The sequence below is a fragment of the Camelus bactrianus genome, chromosome X, assembly GCF_048773025.1.
Source record: "Camelus bactrianus isolate YW-2024 breed Bactrian camel chromosome X, ASM4877302v1, whole genome shotgun sequence".
Classification (NCBI taxonomy): domain Eukaryota; kingdom Metazoa; phylum Chordata; class Mammalia; order Artiodactyla; family Camelidae; genus Camelus; species Camelus bactrianus.
In genome coordinates, this window is record NC_133575.1 from 46,856,800 (window position 1) to 46,879,597 (window position 22,798).

Sequence of the window (22,798 nt, forward strand, 5' to 3'; positions counted from 1 at the left end):
GACACAACGTTGTAAAATGACTTATTACTCAATAAAAAAAGTTAAAAAAAATAAAAATAATAAAAAATTAAATAAAATTAATGGAAGCAGCACAAAATTAACCTGGAAACCACCAAAATTTTCATGTATGATTCCTGCAGATGTGGCAGATCCTCTGACTGGATTGGCCCTTAAGGGGTCATATAAGCCATCTCCCTGTCTTTGCCTACACACAGCCAGGATCCAAAATGTGGAAAGTGTATCTGGTTTCTGCAAGACACCTGGCCTACAGTTTTTTATGGCTACTCAGGACAGAGTAACTATCATCCAAAAACCATGGGCAAACTAGATCTTAGGAGAAGCTGGCTGGAGAAAAGCACATGTGGAGAATTCATTGGAATTTGTTGCTGTAAAGTGAAAAAGAGCTATTTGCAGTGATGCTGTTAGATCATTAGCAATAGTTCCCTCTGAAGTGTTAGATTGGAAAATAACTTCTGTGAGAGGGTTTGGGACAAGGTCTTGAACACATTTTAGCCAACCTGTAAAATCAGAACGGCTTCATAACATTGCTTTCTTCCCCAGAACTCCAGAATCCCAAAGAATTGTGCAGAAAAACTAAGTATACCTTTGCGTTGTTGAAGCCAACATAGCAGTAGAATGCTGGCAGAGTAAAATCCTACAATTTTAAGCAATGGAAAAGAACATGGAGATCACCCAGTCTAAGCTTCTCACCGTACAGATATGAAAATCCAGCAGATTTTTTAACCCAACTTTAAATATTTAGATATTAGACATTTTCTCTGTTGTCATGCTTCAGTGTCCATAGTGTTTTACTTGGGTGCTGATTCACGGCAATGAAAACATTAAGTGCATTTCCAGTATACTGGATGACCGCAATTCCTCCCCTGCATGCCAAAGGGCGCAAACTAAAATCCCTCCGGGTCTGAGACAGAAGCCGGTTAGCAACCAGGAAATTATAGGAACCTTGAGGCTGAACACTTGCAGCTGGTAGGGCTGCTTTGAGTAAAGAACACTTCCGGTCGGCGAGGCCGTACCCGCAATTTGTGGTTCGATGGACCTCCAGCTCTCGCGATTCGATTTGCTACGCTAACGCTGGGAGGCGGGCTTGCGTCCAGGTCACGCTCTCCCATTGGCTGCTAGTGCGGCGGCGGTTTGGTGTGAGGGTAGCACGTTGAGCTGAAGGCTTTTCGGAGTGCGGTGGCACTAGGCCTGGCATCGAGCCCAGTGTCTGGTGGGAATCCGGGATTGGGACTGGTCTGAGTCCCCAGGGGATGGATCGCGTGTTAAGTGGGTGGTGCGGGAAGTGCGTCAAAAAGAAAGGGTTGCCGCCACTCTGGGCCCAACGCATCGTGGTCGCCTGGCTCAGTAAGGCCGAGTGGGATCAGGTGACGGTGTATCTGTTCTGTGACGACCACAAATTGCAGCGGTACGCGCTGAACCGCATCACCGTGTGGAGGAGCAGGTAAGGCAGCAGGCTTAGCCCTTCTGCCTGCGTGCTGGTGGCATTTCATCTCTTTCTTTGTAGGATTTTCTTAAGGCCTTATTATCCAGTCTTCCTCTAAATGCCTAATGGTCCCCCTACGAGCGGTTTGGGCATTTCCCCTCTCCCAAGCGCCTGGGGAAGATCACAGCCAAGCTCTTGCACTGATCCCATTTGCGGAAAGAAAGGGAGTGTGTGCCTCAACAATCTCTTGTCAGATCTGCGAGCTTTAACTCTTACCTTCTCCCATTTGGGCAGGGTGCTGGAGGGACCAGTGTGGCTGAGCCAGGGTTTAAGGAGTAGCGCTCTAGGGTGGATTTCTGGTTAGGAAAGGTGTGTGTGTGGCGGGGGGAGCTTGCCTGCAAAACCATGTTTGACTGGGGCGCCTCAGTCCATTTGGTAAGATTGAGTTGAGAGCAGATAAGGGGTAAATGTCTCCAAGAATAAGGGTCTTTTCTAGCTGAATGAGTTGGTTTCAGGGTGAAAGAAAGGGGTGTGTCCACACTTAATTAGTGATTGGTTGCAGCAGCAGTTAGATGTCCTGTGCATACTCTAACCAGCCTCTCATGCCGTATATATTACTGGATTTCAGGGACCTTACCCTCCCTCTTTCCACCTTCTTGATTTGTGTCTGTTCACACATTCTTGAGCCAGTATCTAATCGGAATAGCCTACAGCTATAGCTAGGGTCTGAGGAGGGTGGGCCAGTGTAAGGGACCTTTATGATGGTGCTGGACTGTGGCCCTTTAGGTTAGGCAACGAACTCCCCCTGGCAGTGGCTTCTACTGCTGACCTGGTACGCTGTAAGCTCATGGATGTAACTGGTGGCTTGGGCACTGATGAACTTAGACTGCTCTATGGCATGGCATTGGTCAGGTAAGACCTACATGGGTAGGGGTGGGGGTGGTCTTGGGGGTGGGCGGCGTGGGGGTAGCACATGATAAGCAGAATTTGGCTTTGGGTTCTACCTGAAGCAAAAAGCCTTGTGTCCCTGTGTATGGGTCACCCTGTGATTGCTTAACTTTACAGCTTTTGGTACACCCTGTTAACACACATTCCTCTTTTTTCCTGAGAGCCTTCTCTCTTCCATTTTTCTTTACCTTTCTTTCGAATATAGGGTGGGAGTGGTTCAGACCAAGTGATTTCTGTGGATTCTTACAGATTTGGCAGTTTGATTTTTTTCCCCTTTAACTCTTTCACCCAGAGGAACTTTTCTGAATGGTTTGATATCCTTGGCCATGATTTAATGTGGATTTTCTAATTCCACCGCCATCTACACCTAGCACTACCCTTTTCCCCTTCTCTCCATGAACACTGAAAATTTTCCAAGTTGTGGAAATGGAGACATGGGCCAGGAGTTCCTGACTTACAAAGTGACTCAGAGTGGTTCTAGCTGTCTCATGCACTTTGAGAAAAAGGTTGCCTCTGAGTTTTCTCATCTGTCAAAGTCTTTGCTTAGCTCATACTGTTCCACTTGTCTGCCTTGAGTTCCTCCCTAGCTCTTCTTACCTTCTCCATTGTTTAGTTGTGCTCCCTGTATCATGTGATGTAGTCCTTTGTTCTAGCATTTATAACATATTATGTCATAGTATAATATGTTATATTATGTCATGATTATTTATCCTAGACTTAACTCTTCAAGGCCAGAGCAGTGTCTTTATTCATCTGTATGGTTTCAGTACAGGGAAGACTCTCAGTAAATGTTGGACTGGATGGAACCATTCTTGCTCTGGCTGACACCAACCATGAGAACAGGACAGAACAGTCATTGGAAAGGTTGTGTAAATGCAAGGTGTCAGTAACTCAGCAAGGTGTATTGAAGCCCCATTGGTTTGAATAAAAGAGTTACTTGGGCTGTGCCACTTATTTCCCCCCCCCAACTCAGGTTTGTGAATCTTATCTCGGAGAGGAAGACAAAGTTTGTCAAGCTCCCCCTCAAGTTCCTGGCTCAGGAGGTGCGTATGATAAAGTGGCCTTGCTTAATTCTCCCCATGAGGGCTCACTAAATGGGGCATGGGGTGATGTGGGTACACACTTAGACTAGCTTGTCCCACCACTACCAGCCAAGCCCAGCAAGAACCCCAGAGCCTCAGCCTCCAACTTGAAAGAAGCAGACTTGCTCCCTTGCTCATGGCTGCTATCTTCAATGGGCTTGGCTTGCCCAGCTTGCTGGGAGTGGCCCAGCTGAAGCTGAGGCACCCCAGTGCACCACTGGATGGGGACAGGAAAGAGGTGGCTGTAAAAGTGCCTGTCCTCTGGTTGCTGACAGCCTGAGGGAGGAAACAAACTCAACCAAGCAGCATGAAAATGCCAGACATCCCTGCCCTGAGTGAGTATGTGAAGTGTGTAGAGACCCAGAGGGCAGGCAGGTTCTCAGCCATCAAGAGAAGCTTCTTGGAGGAAGTGGGGAGGGAAGGAGGGAGGGAGGGAGGGAGGGAGAGGGAACCCTGGGAGAGGGACTGGTATTAACAGGGCAGAGGGAAGCTGGAGAAGGTGATTGTTAATGTTCATTCACAGGAATCTTTGTTGGAGGAGGTTAGTTGGTGGTTGGGGGAGGTGAGTGTTTTCTAATTTTCAGGATCACCTCCACAGAGCATAAAAAGAATCAGGAGACCTGGTTTCTAATCTTGGCTCTGCCACGAAGACCAGAACCACCTCTCAATTTCTCTATCTGTAAAATGGGGAGAAGCCAGGCTAATTCATCTCTATGGTCCCTTTCAGCTTTAATATTTTCTAATTTCTGCACTCACACCCTCCCCCATAATCAGGTGAATATTCCAGATTGGATTGTTGAACTTCGCCATGAGTTGACCCACAAGAAAATGCCCCATATAAATGACTGCCGCAGGGGTGAGTCCCCAGGGAGTATACCTGTCACAGTTAAGCCCAGAGGCCTGGGCTTGGTGGCACTGTGGGGAGAGAGAGAGAGGGAGGAGGGTCTTCACCTGAGGTCAGAGCCAGGACTAGGGTGAGGTAAGTGAGGCACTTGCCTTGGACACAAACTTTAAGGGAGTGTCAAAAGCTCAGTAATCAAGAGAAATAACACTTTAATAGGAAAAAACTCATGATAAAGAAAATACCAGAATTTAAAAATAAAGATAAGATTAATATTACTGATTTCTTCTTTTGCCTCAGGCTCCAATATAGCTTGGCAGGGCACTCTTCTGATCTTGTTTTGATATCTCAATTACTGAGTGTTTTGGCATCCCCTTAAACTTTGTACCTGAAGCAGGGAGTGGGATGTGGGTTGAGAGATGTGAGCCATCAGGTGTCTTGAACCCAGGGGTTCTTTGGACACCCCATCCCAACTATGAACCCCTGATTCTGCCTAACTCTTTGCATTGAGGAAACTGAGATCTAGAAAAGGGAAGAGACTTGGCTAAGGCCATGTAACTAGCTACTGGGTCCCTGTTCTCCCACTTGCTAGCCCCATGTCATTTTTGGCATCCCATCTTCAAGTCTGGTATTAGTGTTTTTTTCGTAGGAAAGGTGCTGATGAGCAGGAGAAAGCAAAGAACAGGGGAATAACCCAGAGCAGGAGGGGCTGCTTCTGAATATTTTCGATTTGTGCCTTCTTGGAGCCAAGCCTCTTCCCTGGGGCCTTTCTTCCCGTAATGCTTGCAAGAGGCTGGGGGCCTGTGAGGAGCTGCTTGCCTGGGGCTGCTCCTATGGCACCGCCTTCCTTCCTCTTCTCCTGTAGGCTGCTACTTTGTCCTGGATTGGCTCCAGAAGACCTACTGGTGCCGCCAACTGGAGAACAGCCTGAGAGAGACCTGGGATTTGGAGGAGGACAAGGAAGAAACAGATGAAGAAGACCAAGAGGAAGATAAGAACATTGTTGTTGATGACATCCCAGAACAGAAACCAGAGCCTAAGGATGAAGAGAAAGGTGCAGAGCCAGATGTCAAGGCTGATGGAGACAGTGAAGGCAACAAAGAGGTTGATTCACAATTGCAAAAGGCTCAGAGACATAAAGAGTTGTATGGTAGGTGTCCTTAGGGGTGCAGAAAGGGGCCCAAGAGCTTGGAAGACTCAGGCTTAGGGTTGACACTGGTTATTTTCCTGGCTCAGCATTTCCTCTGAGGCTGTGGTGAGTCTTAGCTTAACAAAATTACTGTCACAAATTATCTTCCTTGAGCCCTGTGAAGCAAGAGAGGCAAGAATTCTAGTTCCCAATTTACAACTCACAAAACGAGGTGAGGGGGCTCAAAATTCCATCAGGAGCAGGAGGCTGGGCTGGCTGCCCCATCTGTTTCCCTATTCTGTTTTCAGAAAGAGCCCGAGAACTGCTGGTATCATATGAAGAGGAGCAGTTTAAGGTAACAAAGTGTACCCTTAACTTGGCCTGTTCTCACCTGCCCCAGCTATTCCTTCCCTCTTGCCAACTACCTGAGAGAAGTCCTAAGAAAGAATTTGGGAGAAAAGTGGCAAAGCTTGAGGGAACTTCCCAAGAAAGAGAGGGGGGGAAACAGGAAGGAGACAAGAGGAGCAGAGTCCAGTTGGCTGATCTTCTACGCCAATGGAAAGGAGCAGATGATGGAAGCTTGTGGATAATCTGCCCCACTAGGTGGTAGGGAACAACTGGGCATAACTGGTTGCATGGCCCTGCAGTACTGCAGCTGATCAGCAGATGGCTCCCAGGAACTTTCCTAGATCAGGTGAGTTTGGGGGTGCTGTTTTAGTAGGAAAGGAGGTAGCTTAGAAGCCGTTCATCTCAACCCTTCCTTTTCACAGATGAAGAAATTGAAGCCATGGATGAATGAAGGGGCTGGCCCAAGGTCACATATGCCATTAGTGATAGAACCAGGATTAGAACCTGGGTCTCCTGATTCTCTTTCTTCCATAAACCATTGCTTCCCTTGGCCCAAGGGTCTCTGCCCAGCAACAACCAAATGCCCCCATTGGATATCTCAGTATTGAGGTATCTGGTTATTGGGAGCCACGGGGAATTTGAGGGGTGAAGAGGGAGAAAGAAGAGAAAGTCTATAGTTTAAGGGTCAGGATACTTTTAGTAGCGGGGCCAATAGGGGAGTTCTGGGCCCACCCCTGCTACTCCGCCCTATCCCCTAAAGGTAGGTGCTGAGAGTCCCTATGAGAAGGGATCCTGGAGGGGTGGGGAAGGGTTGCCTGGCAAAACCAGCCTTCTGATGGGATCTTCTTTGCTGGCAGGTGCTGGAGAAATTTAGGCATTTACCTCAGGCTGTTAAGGCGTGGAATAACATGTCCCCACCTGTAGAATGCATCCTGGCAGAGCTCAAGGGCATTACATGGGAGAACAGGTGTGTAACTAGGTAATCAGGTGCTGCCTACTCTCTAGAGTAGAGCATAGCAGCCTCACTGAAATTGGTTTCATATCCCAGTTTGCAAATCTCTGTTGTTTGAAATCCCAAGGATGATCTTGATCCCCCACTGGTGACCCTGCATTCTGCATAATCCTCTTCCCCAAGCCCTGCCAGGTACCAGGTTGGGGTTTCCTGCTCTGAGTCACTGAAAATGGCCAGAGGCAGGAATGGCTGTTGTCATCCATCCCCTGGCCAGCTTTGTTCCTCTTTGTCCAGTGGCATATGGAGCTCTTGGCAACTAAGAAAAGCCCTTAATCCTTTGCTTTTTTGCTGCCTAGCCCTTGTCCAAGTTTGACATAAAAGATAATATGGTGGGTGCTGCTGGTCTCTTCTTTTGAACTGCTATTAGAGAGTGTCAGCATCCCTTGGATAATTGTGGTTGGGACAGAGGAGGGGCCTTCCAAGGGCCTGGATCCTCAAAAGACTGAGTCCCCTCTCACCCACTCAGTATGGCCATGAGCCTGCTTTTTCCTCCTAAATAGTGCTCAGTTCAATCCAAAGCAGACAATGCCCGTTCCTCTCCTCCCTGGCTCTCTGGAGCTTGCTACCTAAATTCAGCTGGAAAGGGCTTTGGAAAGATGTTGGAAGGAATGTAGGATGGAGCAGAGAGTGTAGGAAGGTGGTGTGGGTGGTAGAGTGGGCCTGGGTGGGAGCCTGCAGTGTAGGTTAGGATTGCCCCTGGTGTCTTCTTTATTCCCAGGGTATCACTAGTTCCAAAGGTGTTTTATCAATGTCTGCACAGCCTAGGTTTCTTGGCTGTACCACCCTTCAGCAAAGGGGTGAGTGGTGGCCCCTCCAGTAACTGGGAAGACTATCCTTGTGCTATACAGCAGTGTCTGCCCGGTTGTGCTGAGCAGGCAACCGGTTAACTGTTTTAAGTGCTCTTCCTGGATACTGACCTAAAGAGATAGGAGATGGATGGAAGGACAACTCTTTCTTCCCCAAGCCTGGTAGAGGGAGGGATCTGAGCATGACAACCCTCCAGACATTGAGACACCTTAGGAGCTCTTGTTACCCCTCTAGGCCCAGTCAGTGAGGACAGCCTCTCTTAGGGAACTGCTGGCTCTGGAGGATACAGCTGGCTGTTGCTGGTTTTGTTTGAGCTAGATAGGGATGAGGGAGTACCCCTATAGCTTACGCTTTCAACCTCTATATCTTAGTTCTGGGTTCTTGGGGTCCCTAGGAATAAGGATACTATTTGGTCCAGGAATTGAGTCCCCATAGTTTGTGCTTTTAAGATTTGATGGGCAACCAGGCAGAGGGGGAGGGGTAGGAAACTGGAGGACTGTCAAGAGAAAGACTGAGCAGGAACTAGAGTCTAAAAGCCCTTGACCCTATGACCTCCAGCATTTAACTCATTCGTGAGCCTGGGACTTTTCTCCATCCGTGCTTTCAGGCTTGTTCAGCCACTACTGCCTTTCTTATGGGCCTTAGATGAGCATGTGCTTGGTAAATGCTTGTTCAAAACCCACTGATCCCAGTCTCTGGCTCAGCCCCTTCCCTGGGAGGCTAAGGCCTGAGATTGAATTGTCAACTGCCTTTTCCCCCATGCTGTTTTGGCCACTTGAGCCAGAGGCATTGCTGCCTTGGGAGTGGGTAGGAGTGTAGGAGAGGGTCTTCTGCCTGCTTCAGTGTACTTAATTTAGTGTCCTCTTGCTCCAGGGAGGCTGTGCTGGATGCTTTTCTGGATGACGGCTTTCTCATCCCCACATTTGAGCAGTTGGCAGCTTTGCAGATAGACTATGAAGGTAGGGTCCTGGAGGCCCACTACAGCCTTAGGGTACTGCGTATCCTGGGCAAGAACATCAAGGGTGGGCTGGGTGGTCCTAGACTGGGGGTCAAGGGCTGTTTCCTGCCATTGTATAGCCACTGGAAGCCCCTCTTGGCTGAGCAGAAGGTGTAGCCTCACTAATAAGCAGTTGCTGGGCTATTCTTAAGTGGCTTGGAATTGGGTTGGGTGGGATGGCATGGGATAGGGTGGGGTGGAGTGGGGTGGGGTCTTAATGCCATTATTGTGCTGTGTTAATTGTGATTTAGCCACTCATTAGAGAGCTAGAACAGCAGAACTGGAAGGGCCTTGTGAGGTCATCTAGTCCAACATCCTCATGTTACAGATGGGCAGACTGAGGTCCAGAGAGGGGAAGGTACTGACCCAGAGTCACACAGTGAGTTATTGACAAAGTTGAAGTTAGAACCAGAGTTCTTTTTCTTTTATACTTTGTGTTAAGCCAGTTGTTGTTTGCCAGATACTAACTGGTTTCTCTCCCCTGCTTTTCTGCTCTCCTCTTTCCTCCTGTCTGCGGTGGCAACTCTGTTATTGTTGGTGGGGCCCCTTCTTCTCCCTCTCCTCCCTTTCTTCTTCTCCTCTCTCTCCCTCTTTCCCTCTTCTCTCCTCCCTCCCTCCATCTCTCTCCCTCCCTGCCTTCCCTCTCCTTATCAATGGGTGTTTCTCACAAACCAGAAAATGTGGACTTGAGTGACGTCCTGGTGCCAAAGCCATTCTCTCAATTCTGGCAGCCCCTGCTCAGGGGCCTGCACTCCCAGACCTTCACGCAGGCCTTGCTGGAGAGGATGCTCTCTGAGCTGCCAGCCTTGGGGGACAGCGGGATCCGGCCCACCTACATCCTCAGATGGACCGTTGAACTGATTGTGGCTAACACCAAGACTGGTGAGGGAGACTAGCCCTAGTCCCAGGACCTAATGCCGCCCAGGCAGGAGCATCTGCCACTGTCAGCTCTCAGCTGAATAGCACGAGGTGGACACATCCCTTGCTAAAGGTTTAGGTTTGCCCAAGAGGGCCCTGCAGGAGCAGTGGACAAATCTCCTTCACCTTTTTCTTCTCAGAGCCAAGTAAACTGGGCTGGGGAAAAGGGCCCTGAATGCTTTGAGCAAGTGGGAGGTATAAAGTGGGGAGTCTGGGGGGATGGGGAGGGACAAAGCCAAGCTTTTCAAAGTACAAGATTGGGTGGTGTGCTTTCTGATTCCTTCTCCTCAGGCCCTCTCTTCTCTCTCAGGACGGAATGCCCGCCGATTTTCTGCAAGCCAGTGGGAAGCAAGAAAGAACTGGAGGCTATTCAACTGCTCTGCCTCCCTTGACTGGCCCCAGGTGGTTGAGTCCTGCTTGGGCTCACCTTGCTGGGCCAGCTCCCAACTCCTTCAGCTGTAAGTCTCTTGAATTCCATCTGGTAAGAGGGTGACACCCTGCAGGCCTCAGGGCCGCACAGGCCTAGAATGGCAAGAGTTGGATGAGCCCTTGCAAGGACACCTAGTCCTGTCCCCCTCCTGCTAACAAATGAGAGAACTGAGTCCCAGAGAGGGAAGGAGTAGGGTATTTTGGCCCAAGATCACACAGCTTAAAACGTGGCTGAACTGAGTCCAGTATGAAAATGGATGAGCCAAACCCCTTAGAGTGCTTAGCACAGTGGCCTGTACAGAGTAAGTGCACAATAAATGGTAGCTGCTGTTTATTATTGAACCCATTCTTCTGACTCTAAGCCCAGTGCTATCTCTGTTATCTTCCCCAAATATACTTCTCATAGGTGCTTAACAACCTTCAGTGACTCCCTATGACTTTTTAATGAAGTTTTGGCTTCTTAGCCTGACATTCAAAGATCTTTCTGGTTCTGCCCCAACCTATCCTGATAGCCATACCTCCTGTGAATCCCCTCTACCCAGTCCACCCTGGGTGCTGTGGTCAAACTGAATATTGCACTGATTCCTGTAAATACCTGTGATTGTCTCCCTTTCTTTTTTTTCTGTCATTTCCTGACCCCAAGCCACTTCCCTCATACTCATGGAAGGCTTTAGCACCCAATTCTCTTCCTGCTTTCTGGAACAATACCTGTTTCATCTGAGTGACCCATCTGACACTGCAGCTCCTCAACTCCAGTGACCTTCATTCTCCACTACACTCAGCAGCCCATTTCCATCACTCAGAGCTATTCCACCTCTGAAAGCTCACATCCCAGCATCCCACTTGGTGACAACCACCTATTGTCCCTCTGGTTCTCACCCTCGCATCCCATGACATCTGCTCTTTGCTTTGCCTGCTTCCAGACCTCCATCTCTCCATTTCTTACCTGCCTCAACCTTGCTTCCCTTCAGTCCTGTCTGTGGTTGATCACTTCAGCCACTCATCCTCAGCACCCTCAGCTCTGCCCATCCTTTGGCGTGTCTGACTTGCAAGCCCCCACACTGGGATTGATCCTCCCCACTCTGCTTCTCCCACTCCTCAGCCCGGGTAGCTGAGCTCTGCTGGAGAAAACAACATAGCCCTGCGGATTGCTGCCACTGCAGAGGTATGATTTTTAATCTTGGGCCAGGCCTCAGTTCTGCTTGTCTGAACTTTTACTTGTTTTCTGCCCACTTTCTCTCCTGTTTCCTGACTGTTCTAAACCCTTACCACTCACCTCAAGCCCCTCCCCCTCTCCCATTTCACCCTAGCTTCCTCAAGCACATGGAGGCCTCCAGCAGGGCCTCCTCGACCCGAGGTCCAGCCCTCGTGAACTGATCTGCGGCTCCACTCAACATTCTCGCCAGTCTCAGGATGAGGTGGTCTTGCCCAACCTCAAAGCCTACTCCTCCACCTGTGCTCTGGAGCTGCCTCTGCCAGCATCACTGGGGCCTCACCCCAGCCTCTCCCTTGCTCTACTGGCTCTTGCTCTTCAACCTATGAATGTGCCTGAATTTTTCTCATCTTAAAACAAAACAATAATAACACCACCACAAGCAAAATCTCCTTTGATCCTGCATCCCTTTGTGGGGTTATCACCAGCTTATCACTCCTTTCCCTCCCATCAAAACATTTCAAGGGAGTAGTCTACACTCAGCAGTCTAGATTTCCTCACTACCTTCTTACTCCTTACAATCTGCTGCAATTTGGCATTCACTCCCAGATTTCCTTTGACCTAGTTACCAAATCCAGTGGGCCCTTTTCCATTTCCATGTCTGCTGCATTGACGCTGTTTACCACTGCCTTGAAATGCCTGTGCTTTTTTTTTTTTAACTAGTTTCTGTAAAGTACCAAGGCCCAAATCTCTTTATCTAGCTCAGGCTTTTTCTCCAGGATTCATTATCCCATATTTGACTGCATGCAGATTTCTCCCCTTGGGTGGCCTCCAGGCACCTTACTGTGACAGAAGAGAATTGGTCATCTTACTTCCCGCTCCAGCCCCAAAGTGATCTTCCTCCTGCTCCCTGTCTCACTTGCTGGTGGCCCTGTCTACACTGTCACATTGATTCTCTCAAGTACTTCTCCAATCTGAGACTTTGTGTTGCTGTGTCTATTTCCCCTAGTGTCTCCTTCCCTCTAACAGACTAAGCTTTTCAAGGACAAGGACTCTGCATTAGCCATCCATGCCCCAGCACACCCTACAAGTCCAGCCCCCAAATAGGCCTCCGTAAATGTTGTTGAACTCAACCAAACTCTGCTGTCTCATGGCCAGCAGTGCTGTCTTTGGTGGGAGCTGACTCCATGCCTGAGGAATAAATGAAGTGGGAATCTGGATTCTAAGAACTTCTTAGTCCCCTGATCCTTTCCATGGAGTCAGAAAGTCCTTCTTGAACCCTGATGACATTTGGAGCACAGTAGTAGCTTATAAGTAACTTATAAGAGAAAAAAAATAGCCTCATTGACAAAATCAGCCAGTGCAAGACCTCCAGGAGATGAGACTGAACGAAACAGCCAAATCTCCGATGTGTGTGCTCTAGACTGGAAGTGATATGGATGGGTGGAAAACTGGGAGGAGAACCAAAAAGTCCTGAAGTCATTTGAGCAATTCCAGCAAGAGAAGGAATAAAGGAAATTTCAAAGTCCACAAGAAACATGGCATGTGTATATGATGTGGGGAGGGAATGAAAAGAGCAGCATGAAGAGGTTTGGATAGGTGGCCTTCAAGGTACTTTCCAATCCTAAGTGCCTGCAGAGTGGAAGCTGCTGGTCTTGGAGAAGTCTGGACCACAGAGATCTCCCAACCCAAGCATACCAGAGGGATGCGACACATGCCAGCAGTAACAGCGGCTCACTTGGGTACGATTTTTGTGCACAGATCCTGCCTTTCCCAGATCATCAGTGAAACTAGTCCTAATCACCCCATTGTACAGATTTGGAAGTGTGATTTCCCCAGGTATTATGCTGCAAGTCAGTAGCAAGACTGCAAGTCAGAACTGGGGCCAGAATTCAGATATCCTGTCCTTACTCCTGGGCTTTCTACAGTGTTGCATTAGATTGCACTATTACGAAAAGCATGTGTTACTAGGCACATACAGAACTTGACTTTTATTTTCCCCAGAGGAAAAAATAAAAGATACCACTGGCAATTAAGTGTTGGGCATAGTGCTGTGTTTGTTTGTAGAAGCTTTTTCATTTCACTTGACACAGCAATCTTTAGATGTGGACGTATTATACTCTTATTTGACAGATAAGAAAGACATTGAGGCTCTGAATAGTGTGAAGTGACTTATCCAAAAGTCATAAAATTTGTTGATGGTGGGACAGGAATTTGGGCCCAGGTCTTGGTGTGAGTCCACCTTCTTACCACTAGCCTGACCCGTGACCTTCTCAGTCCCAAGCTGGGACCAGACAAACCTGAGAAAGTAGGTGGCTTTTAAGATTCTTATCACTCCTGCACCTCAGTTGTCAGACTAGACAGCTCGTGATAGCCGATGGGTAAGAATAAACAGTGGTAACATGGCATCTTGCCAATATCGAGTGCCTGGGAATATTTATTATTAATCATACTAATGGACCATGGTGAGAGGGAAGAGTTTCTCTCTGGCTTTTCCTCTTATTAATAAGGCTGGAAGCTTTTTGAGAGCTTCTCCCAGCCAGCCAATATCAATTCAATTTGAGCCAGTGCCCTCTTGGAACATGAAATTAGCCCTGCAGAGAGGGTCTCCCAGTCTCCGAGTGGCGTCTCTAGCTCCTAGCCCTGTCCCCAGCAGCCAGTGACCAGCGACCACCCATTGGTGGCCAGACTGCCTCTGGGGCCTAGAGAGAAAACAGTATGGCCCTTCCATGGAGAGCCCGCAGCTCAAACTCAATACACCTAGAAAGGAACTATCCATCTGTCCTCCCTACAGGCCTCCAGCAGTGACCAGGTACCTGCTAGGTGCCCGGTTCTACATGAGGCTCTGCACAGAGTGCTCACCCTCTTCCTCCCCTCGGCTCTGTATCTGTTGGTGGTTTTGTTATTAGTGCCGTCCTTTGTGTGCACGATGTCATTATCTTTTAACTCCTCTCCCTGACCCGTACCATCTGGTCACGAAGCCCTGCCTTTGTCTGTCTGTCCGTCCTTCACAGCTTCTCCCCCTCCCATCTCCACTGCCAGTGCCCTAGGTCAGCCCTCACTGACTCTCCCTGGTCACCCATGCTCCAGGCTGCCCCATCCAGGCCATCCTCCATGTGGGCCCCACAGTGATCTTCAGAAATGCAGCCTTCACCTGTGCTCAGAGACGTCAGGTGACCCCCATCCACCCAACACACACACTTAACCTTTGCAGGCTTCTCTTTCTCCCACAGCTCCTGAGCACAGCCCGTCCCCTCGAGCCAGGCTCCTGTCACCGCATGCACACAGCACGGTGTGCTCACTCTGGGTTCTGCACGAAGCCCTCCCTTGATCTCTCCTGCCCTCCTTGTGCTCTCTGCCTCCCCCAGCTCCTGTGGTGCCCAGGTCTGCAGTGCTCATCTGGCCTCTGTCCCACATCCTGCTTTGTCTTGTCAACTGCTGCTTTTTTTTTTCTTTTCCTCCATTCCAGGCTGGGCTGTAGTTGCTCCCAGAAAGGGATCCCACTTTGTGTTCCATGCAGAAGGAGCACAGCACATTTCCAGGCATATCTTTGGAGCTCAGAACAGATTGCTCAGCTAAAGAGCGGGATCCACTATTCTCATGTCCAGCTCTGCAGGCCTAATGGCTAGTTTGTGTATTTATATAACATTGCAATACAGATTTCATAGCTATCATTTATTGCATGCTCACTATGTGCCAGGCACTGTGCCAGGCATTCTATGTGAGCTATCTTATTTACTCCTCTCAACAACCCTATAAGTTAGGTGCCATTATTGTCCTCATTTTATTAAGAATGCAAGTGAGCCACAGAAGTCAATCATAGAGTTTGTTCAGAGTCCATGGTCCTGTTGTATCTGTGTTCTCTCTGCTCTGCTGCACTGCCTTTCAGAGGCAGGTCTGACAGCTCAGAGACCAAATTCAAACTGGAGTGTTGAGGTATGAAGTGACTTGAAATTTTGAATCTTTGTTACCACATCCCTCCCTTTGCTCAGCATCTTCAAAGCCATGGAGCAGGTCCTGCCAGACGAGGAGCAGAAGAAGCTGCTGCGCATCTGTTCCATTTATACCCAGAGTGGAGAAAACAACGAGGTGCAGGAGGGCTCAGAGGCTTCTCCCATTGGGAAGTCTCCATACACACTGGACAGCCTATATTGGAGCCTCAAACCAGCTGGCTCTATCTCCGGGCCTGAAGGAGAAGCCCAGCAGCAGGAAGAGCAGGGAGGCCTTAATGATGTCAAGCAAAATGAGGAGGAGAAAGAGGTTTTGGAAGACCAGGAGGAGGAGGAGGAGGAAGAGGAAAATGAGGACCAGAAGTGGGAGGAAGAGGAGGAAGATGAAGAGGATGATGATGATGAAGATGATGATGATGAGGATGATGATGAAGATGATGAAAATGATGAGGAGGAAGACAGGATGGAGGTGGAGCCTTTCTTTGCTGAGCAAGAATCCCCCACTGCCGAGAGTGCTAGGCTCCTGGCCCATAAAAGAGGAGCTTTGCAGGGCTCCGCATGGCAAGTTAGCTCAGGTGAGGAGCCTGATCACGACTTTGTCCCCACACCTGTCTTCCTTCTCTGGCTGGCTCCTGAGGCTTCCTTTCGCCCTAGAGATACGATGGAAAGTAGCAGTGCGAGGCAAGCCTGGGAAGCAGCCTGGTGTGTGAATGACAGTAGGCTTCCCTCCCCGTTACGATGAAGTGTGTAAGCGCCAGGGACCTTAGCAACATCATGCAGCCAGCTGCCTCGTGCAGACAGCACCTTCAGAGGGGTTGGTGTGGGTGTGGGCACTGGGTAGCAAAACACAAAAAGTGAGAGGTAGGGGGTAGGTAAACATGATTTCTGCCTGTGTCTTTTGCATGCAGTGATAAGGAGCAGGGAGCTAAAGAAGAGTGCTTTGTCTGTGTATGTGTGAATGAGTATGTACACGTGGAGACTGGGTGGTGATTGGACCAGATTTGGTTGTGTGTATGCGAAAGAAGAACCAGGAGCATTAAGTCAGAGGAAATGGAAGTGAGATCAGAAAGGTGAGAATAAGGAGTAGTGCAGTTTTTTAGTGAGTATATAAGTTAGTGAGACAAAGCTGGGAGGGGGCGGGGGTTGATGATGGGTGGGGGAACATGAATCTCCTCCTCCTGAGGGTGGTCTTTTGAATGCCCTTATTTCAGTTGGGGAGCAGGAACCTTAAGGCAGGGAGATTCCAAAGGAATGAGCAATCTGATGTGTATATGTGGGCACATGTGTATGTGTACATGCTAGAGGCAGAGGTAGATGTGGGGATCAGCCTGTGTGATGGAGCTAACTCAGGAGGGGAATGGGTGTGGGGTAGCATAGGCATGATGGGGAACAGTAGGGAGAGAGAGGAGCAGCAGTGAAGGAACTTAGTGGGAAAGGTGGAGTCTTTGCCCTCATGTGGAGGTGTGTGGAAGAGCTGGGGCATAAAGATCCTGAGTGCTAGGGCTGGGGGAACATGCTTATGTTTGTGTGTATGTGAATGCGTGTGTGCCTGCATATGCTAGACAAACCAAGGCACAGGGACAGAAAACTGTCTCAGGGCGAGGAGGGCTGTGTTGGCGGATCTTTATAAATATCGAAAGGGCAGGGCATTGACTCAGGCAGAATTGTGTGTGTGTGAGTGAGTAGGGGTTGTGAAAAGAGAAATTGTGAAGTGGGCTGTATGTGCATCTGTGTATCCATGCACTCACGGTTGTGTTTGTTTTTGGAAGAGGAGGTGGAATTGCCAAGACCCATGGGGACCAGTAGGTATCTGTATGAGGGAGAGAAGTGGAAGCAGTGAGAGTTGGGGGTATATGGAAAGGCATGAGAACAGGCAGTGAGGCAGCCATCCAGAGATGGTGCGTGTGTGTCCATGCTATCAGTAAGGGGACGTGCCTCAGGCTAGAGAGGCAGGGGCAGTGATGTCAGTAGGGTTGGGAGTGTTAGTGATGGGGAGGGAGGATGGTCAGGTCAGTGACAAAAGTCGGGGGAACGATCCTTGTGTACAAAGGTATCTTTGTACGCATAGGGTAATGGAGGATGTTAAGACAGGCACAACTTCCTTCATGTAATAGAGCCAGGGGTTGGTGGAGATGGGCAGGCAGAGGTACAGCCCTTCCTGGATAAGGTTCTATGAATAGCATAAAAAACTAATCCGGGGTTGATAGTTTCCAGAATGCCAGGGACATCACGACAGGGAGGATCTTTTGGGTACAAGGGAGATGCAGGAGGCCAGAAACTGGATCTTCTTGAAGGAGCTCACCAGTGAAGGCTTCACTTAAAAACATGGGATGCATTGGTGTAAGGATGGGGAAGGGATTTCATATAATACTGTGTGGAGGGTATTTAACTGATAGGACAGAAGGTAGGGAATGCCTGGCATGGTCCATTCTGAAGGGGTGTATTTTGGGGGTTGGGGGGAGGGAAGGAGGAAGTGGTTTGTGAATGCAGAAAGGCTTGGGCATATTGAAATCTTTCCCTCTCTACCTTGCTTTGCTTCCTCTGTATGTGTGTAGACATGTGGAGATGCAGGAACATTAAGATTTCTCGTTTGTGGGCCTGTGTATAAGTTTGAGAGGCAGGGAGTGAAACTGGGAACTTTTGTTGAGTGGAAGGTTTGGTCTGTGTGCTTATATATGTATACTTAGAGGCAGCGATGGGGGTGGTCTATGCAGTGAGATTGCCCTTCCCTAGAGAAAGGATGTTCTTTGTGTGTGCATCTGGGGGAAACAAAACCTTGCAGGGGGCAGGGGAAGCATAATACCTCTGAAAGAGTGTTCACCCTGAAGTGGTATGTGAGTGTGTGTGTATCTCTCTCAAGGCAAGGCCACTAAGAAGTGTGGCATTTAAACATGGTGGGGCGTGTATATGTGTAGGATATCTAGGTCATTCAGATACTCAGAGGTATCTTTGGGTTTGGGAAGGAGGGACAGCTGGAATTCTGGGGCATCCTGACTTTCTAGGATATATATATGCGTATATGGAAATGGGGGTTGAGGGTGAAAGTTCAGGCAGTGATACAGCCAGGACTGAAGTTGTCTGTGTCTGTGTCGGGACATGTTTGGGGAAGTGGGAGAAGAGTGGAGAGGAACAAAAATATCTATAGTTGTGTGCATGTTATGTGGGGGGTGGAGAAGGCTTGTGTTGGGGATGGTGTACGTGGAAACATAGAAGGGAAGAAGGGACATAAAGAGTGTGTGGGGGAGTACAGAAGGGGTGGGGGAAACTGAGGTAGAGAGGAGCTAGGTTGAAGATGCCCAGGTAGACAGGTAGGTGGACGGACAGGGTAGGTGGGCCTGTGCACCCATCTGAGAACTAGCTAATCAACCCTCTCTTGCCTCCTCTTTTTGCTCCACAGAAGATATACGATGGGACACCTTCCCCTTAGGCCGAATGCCAGGTCAGACCGAGGACCCAGCAGAGCTTATGCTGGAGAATTATGACACCATGTATCTTTTGGACCAGCCTGTGTTAGAGCAGCGGCTGGAACCACCAACATGCAAGGCTGGGTGAGTGCACATGGCAGCAGGATTCCCCACCCCTTTCTCTGCCTCCTGTAGGAGAGAGAGAGGGGGGAGGGAGGGAGGGAGAGAAGGACCTAGAGTGGGGTGGATTGGGGAGGTTGATGTCCCCAGTCAGGGCCCAAAGGAATGAAGTATAAGCTCCATTCCCTATAGCTGGGCCCTTGCCAGGACTTCCAGCCCCTAGTAGGGGGGGGGGCAGCGAGGCAGCCATACAGAACTAGCTTCGCATCCCTCTCAGACTGCATCCAGTTGGTGTGTGTGCATGCATGCAGGTGTGCATGTGAGAGGGTGAGTTTGTGTGTATGTACGTGTATATGTGCATTTTTGGGAAGGGAGCAGTACATAGCTTTCAACAGATTCTCTAAAGGGTCAAGAACAGGTGCTCTAATCCAACTTCTTCACGTTCCTAAGGAGAAAACTGAGGCCCAGAAAGGGGAAGAGATTTGTCCAGAGGTTCACAGAGTAATCAGTAGGCCTCCCCACACTGTCCTGGCATCTTGGTAGCAAGGCCTACGCAGGGCTCCACGCTCTCCCTCGAAACTTGCCTCTGGATCACAGGCGTGAGAGCCCTTGGGTCATCAGGGAGCCAGGAATCAAGCAGCCCTTGCTGAGGGGCTCTGCTGGTAACACAAAGGAGCCCGTCCAGAGGTCCTGTACATTCCGGAATGCGGGGCCATTGTGACCGGGAGAATCCTGTGAGTACCAGAGAGAGACCTCTGTGGGCCCCTGAAACAGTCTGTCCCTGTGCCACCTGCCCACTTCATGGGAGATGAGCCCCTCTTCTTCTAGACATTCAGAGAGAGGGCTGTAGAACCCAGGGGCCCCAGCAGCAAGCCAGGCCCAAGGCAGTGCCATGGACTCTCTGTCCTAGGCTAGGGACAGCAGGCCTCTTAGAGAGGAGAGGAAGCAGCTGGGGAAGCGGAGTGGTCTGTAGTTGGGAGTGGAGCCCACGTGTTTGAGAGAGAGAGACCTCCTCCCTCCTTGGGTAAGGCTATCTTGATGAGTATTAAGGTTTCAAGGATGAAGTGTGGGCAGGTAGAGCTGTTAAATCCAGAAGTAGGCCAGCCCCACACCCCCTGTAGTAGGAAGACTTCTCTGCTGGAGCGGGCATGCCCACCCCTGTTTCTTGTCTCAGCTCCACCCCTGACTTAGCAGTGTGGCCTTGAGCAAGTCCCTTTTCATCTCTGAGCCTCAGTTCCCTTGTCTGTAAGACAGTAGGTGATAGGAAGGGATGGGGCTAGATCATCTCTAAGAAGTTTTTTCAGTGGCAGTAGTATAACCATGGATCTTTCTGAGGGGAAGGATGATGGCTTTGCTCTCAGCTGTCACCCTCATCTACCTGGAAGGACCTTTGACTTGCAGGAAGCAGGGGAAGCAAGAGTATTCTGAGCAAGGCCAAGGAAGGGGAGGGCAGTCTTCTCCCTTGAGCAATTTTGCAGTCTTAGGATGGGAGAGGGGCCCAGCCCTGCAGCCCCAGCCTGGCCTTGGGCCCCTTAACCAGCTCTTGTGGTGGGAGGGATCCAGCCTAGGGTCCTTTGGGCCCCCAAGATTTAAGGCCTTGGAAGAAAGTCTGTTAGGCAGCCACTTTCAATACCTTCCTGGGAGTGGGGTAGTATAACTATCCCTCTCCTACATCAACCCACATAGCTCTGCTCCGATCTGATTTATGTACTATAAAGTTTTATTTGAAAAGTTCCAATCCTCGTATCCCACCTCCTTCAATTGAGGGGAGGGCAGAGCCACTCCTGGGGCCCATCTTGAAGTGGATTCTCAGATTAGAGGGTGGGTTGTCCCCATGGACACACACATCTAGCATCCTTAGCCCCTGTAGAGCCTAAAGCTGCCTCCTTCCCCAACTGACCAGCCCCTCCCCTCTTTCCACAGCACCCTGGGCCTGAGCTGTGGCATCGGCAGTGGCAACTGCAGCAACAGCAGTGACAGCAGCAACTTGGACGGCCTTCTCTGGAGCCATGGTCAGCTGCACGGGCTCAAAACTGGCCTGCAGCTTTTCTGATGCCTGGCCTGGTGTAATTGTTCATCTAGCCCCGCTGGGGCATCCAGCCCACCCTCTCAGTGCACCTAATGCTCCAGGAAATAACCTGGGAGGTAGCCTGCATCCACCATATCAGCTCAGTTTTCCATCACAGAGAAACTTTGATTTTGTTTTGCTTTGTTTTGAAAAACAATAAACAGGCAATTGTTGTTCTGGTGTTTGTGAGATGAGGGGCTGTGTGCTTCTCCCCTTATTCTAGGGGCTAAGAGAAGGTGGGATCATAACAGAGCTTTGAGCAGGAGCTGGGTCCTGAGGCCCCTTGGGGCCTACTGCCGCTCATACCTTTTTTCTGACCCAAACCATTTTCACTCCGCTCATTGAAATGCAGTGTGGGGCCAGCTTACCAGGAAGCATCGGGCCCCAAAAGAGGCATTGGTGGCCATAGAGCCCAGCCATCATAAGGGAAATCTGCTCAGAACCTCCCTGACAGCTGGAAGACCCAGTTCTTCCTGATGCCACACAGCAGGCTTCTGGCTCATTTCCCTGCCTGCCCTCACTGGGCACCAAACAGCAGTTGAAAGCCAAAGTAAAACCTTTGTCACTTGTATTTCTGCCTAGAAAAAGGTAAAATGGACTTCCCTATGGTGGGCATTGGAGCAGAGAAATGTCTTAGGGACTGACTCAGAGGTCCTCCATGGTCACCCAGTTCCTTCAGACATTCAGAGTGCCTACCCTGTCAGCCCTGAGTTGCCAAGATGAATTAACTTGGATGAATAAACTTAAGTTCTCACCCCTCAGAGCCCTCTGCCTGCTGAGAAGGGACAAAGTCCACCAAATATAATCTGATCCCTTTGCTAACTGCTTTAAGAAAGCCCCGGTGTGCCACAAGTTCTTTGTTTTTCTCAAGGTGGTGGTTGACCAAGCTCAAGTCTGGCTACAGTATTCCTCATCCCCAATCAGGAGAGTGACACCTACATAAGAGTATGCATCTCTGTAGGGCCAGTTTGGGCCCAGACAAAGGGAAATAAGGGACAGAACCAGGCAGCATTCCAGCCAAAAACTGGCTGAATAAGCCAAAGAATGATAAAAGGAAGGAGAGGGCATATACTATAAAAATGCCAAGAAGGAATTTAGTTGAAATGCCCTGCCAGAGCCTAGTCAAGGGTTTAAATGTTAGGACCCCTAGGGAGTCCCCAATACCTCTTAAAGGATATCCTGAACATCTTTGTATATGTATATAATCATTTTTCTAGAGCTAGTCCACAGATATAATCAGATTATCAAAGGTGTCCATGAGCCCAACATCCCAAAAGCATTAAGATTTCCTGTCCTCTGTGGACCCCAGCATTAGAAATGGTCAGGGCAGTCTCCAGCACTGCTTAATGCAGTTTCTATCCAACTCTTCCCTCTCCTGCCAAATGCTAAGTCTCATAGCATCTTGGAATGTCAGCGCTAAAGGAGCCTTCAAGGAGTGTCTAGGCCACATCTAGTCAAGGATTTGCAAATGTGCATTCTGGGACACAGACTCAGCATCTGCTCAGTGGGGAGATGAGTGTTGCAAGTACTTGGTTCCCCTCCAGCACTTCTCTACAGTAGCCTGGATTTTATCTATTGTGCATGTGTTGGTGTCATATATAAGACTTTTTTTTCAAAATGGGCTTTGCTGCTAAAAAACATTTGGAAATCATAGTTCTAGTCTAGCCCCCTCATTTTATACATGAGATACAAAGGCAGAGAAAAAGGGAAGGGATTTGCCCAAAGGCAAACAACAAGTTAACAGCTTGGTATAGATCTGTGTTTCTTGTTATCATCAGCATCACCTGGGTACTTGTTGGAAAAGCAAATTATTGAACTGCACTGCTGACCTAGATCAGTAAGGTTGAGGGTGGGCAGCAATCTGGTTCAACAAGCCCTTCAGATGATTCTGATGCACACTATAGAGTATGAGGCGCTCTGGTATGGAGGAAAAAGCTACCCAAAGACCTAGGTTCAAGACAAGCTCCATCACTTAATGGGAACAACCTTGGGCAAATCATGCCACAGTTTCTTCATCTGTAGAAGGAGGATATCTGCCTCATGGGTTTATTGTATGGATCAAAAAAGGATAATAGATGTGAAAGTGCTCTCAAAAGCTTTTCATACTTTGTGTGAGTGTTGTGGATTCATGGCAGGATTGGCATGCTT

General features: G+C 49.2%; 1 protein-coding gene across 10 annotated transcripts; it reads left to right on the top strand.

The window, feature by feature from the left end:
• The first annotated feature begins 1,104 nt into the window (after positions 1–1,104).
• Positions 1,105–20,823, top strand: LAS1L (LAS1 like ribosome biogenesis factor). 10 transcript variants are annotated; one of them, XR_012504885.1, is made up of 15 exons: positions 1,105–1,462; positions 2,231–2,356; positions 3,366–3,435; positions 4,249–4,330; positions 5,181–5,465; positions 5,753–5,799; positions 6,650–6,759; positions 8,485–8,570; positions 8,937–8,987; positions 9,284–9,490; positions 9,837–9,984; positions 12,738–12,850; positions 15,101–15,633; positions 18,456–18,606; positions 19,180–19,316. XR_012504885.1 is itself a non-coding variant. In XM_074359994.1 (15 exons), the coding sequence occupies exons 1-14, from the start codon at positions 1,272–1,274 to the stop codon at positions 19,301–19,303; spliced, it is 2,211 nt and encodes a 736-aa protein (XP_074216095.1). In that variant the 5' UTR covers positions 1,118–1,271; the 3' UTR covers positions 19,304–19,316; positions 20,506–20,645. The 10 variants fall into 10 exon arrangements, 7 of the variants coding, with proteins under 7 accessions (XP_074216095.1, XP_074216097.1, XP_074216094.1 ...); XR_012504884.1 differs by lacking the exon at positions 19,180–19,316 and adding an exon at positions 19,033–19,171; XR_012504883.1 differs by lacking the exon at positions 19,180–19,316 and adding an exon at positions 20,506–20,644 and having other exon boundaries at positions 1,106–1,462.
• The last annotated feature ends 1,975 nt before the right edge of the window (positions 20,824–22,798 follow it).

Bases quoted from the DNA above. Each gene is read 5' to 3' on its own strand.
- LAS1L (XM_074359993.1), top strand. From the start codon at position 1,272: ATGGATCGCGTGTTAAGTGGGTGGTGCGGGAAGTGCGTCAAAAAGAAA. The intron at 2,357-3,365 runs GTAAGACCTACA...CCCCCAACTCAG, and splicing joins TATGGCATGGCATTGGTCAG to GTTTGTGAATCTTATCTCGG. The intron at 15,634-18,455 runs GTGAGGAGCCTG...TTTGCTCCACAG, and splicing joins CGCATGGCAAGTTAGCTCAG to AAGATATACGATGGGACACC.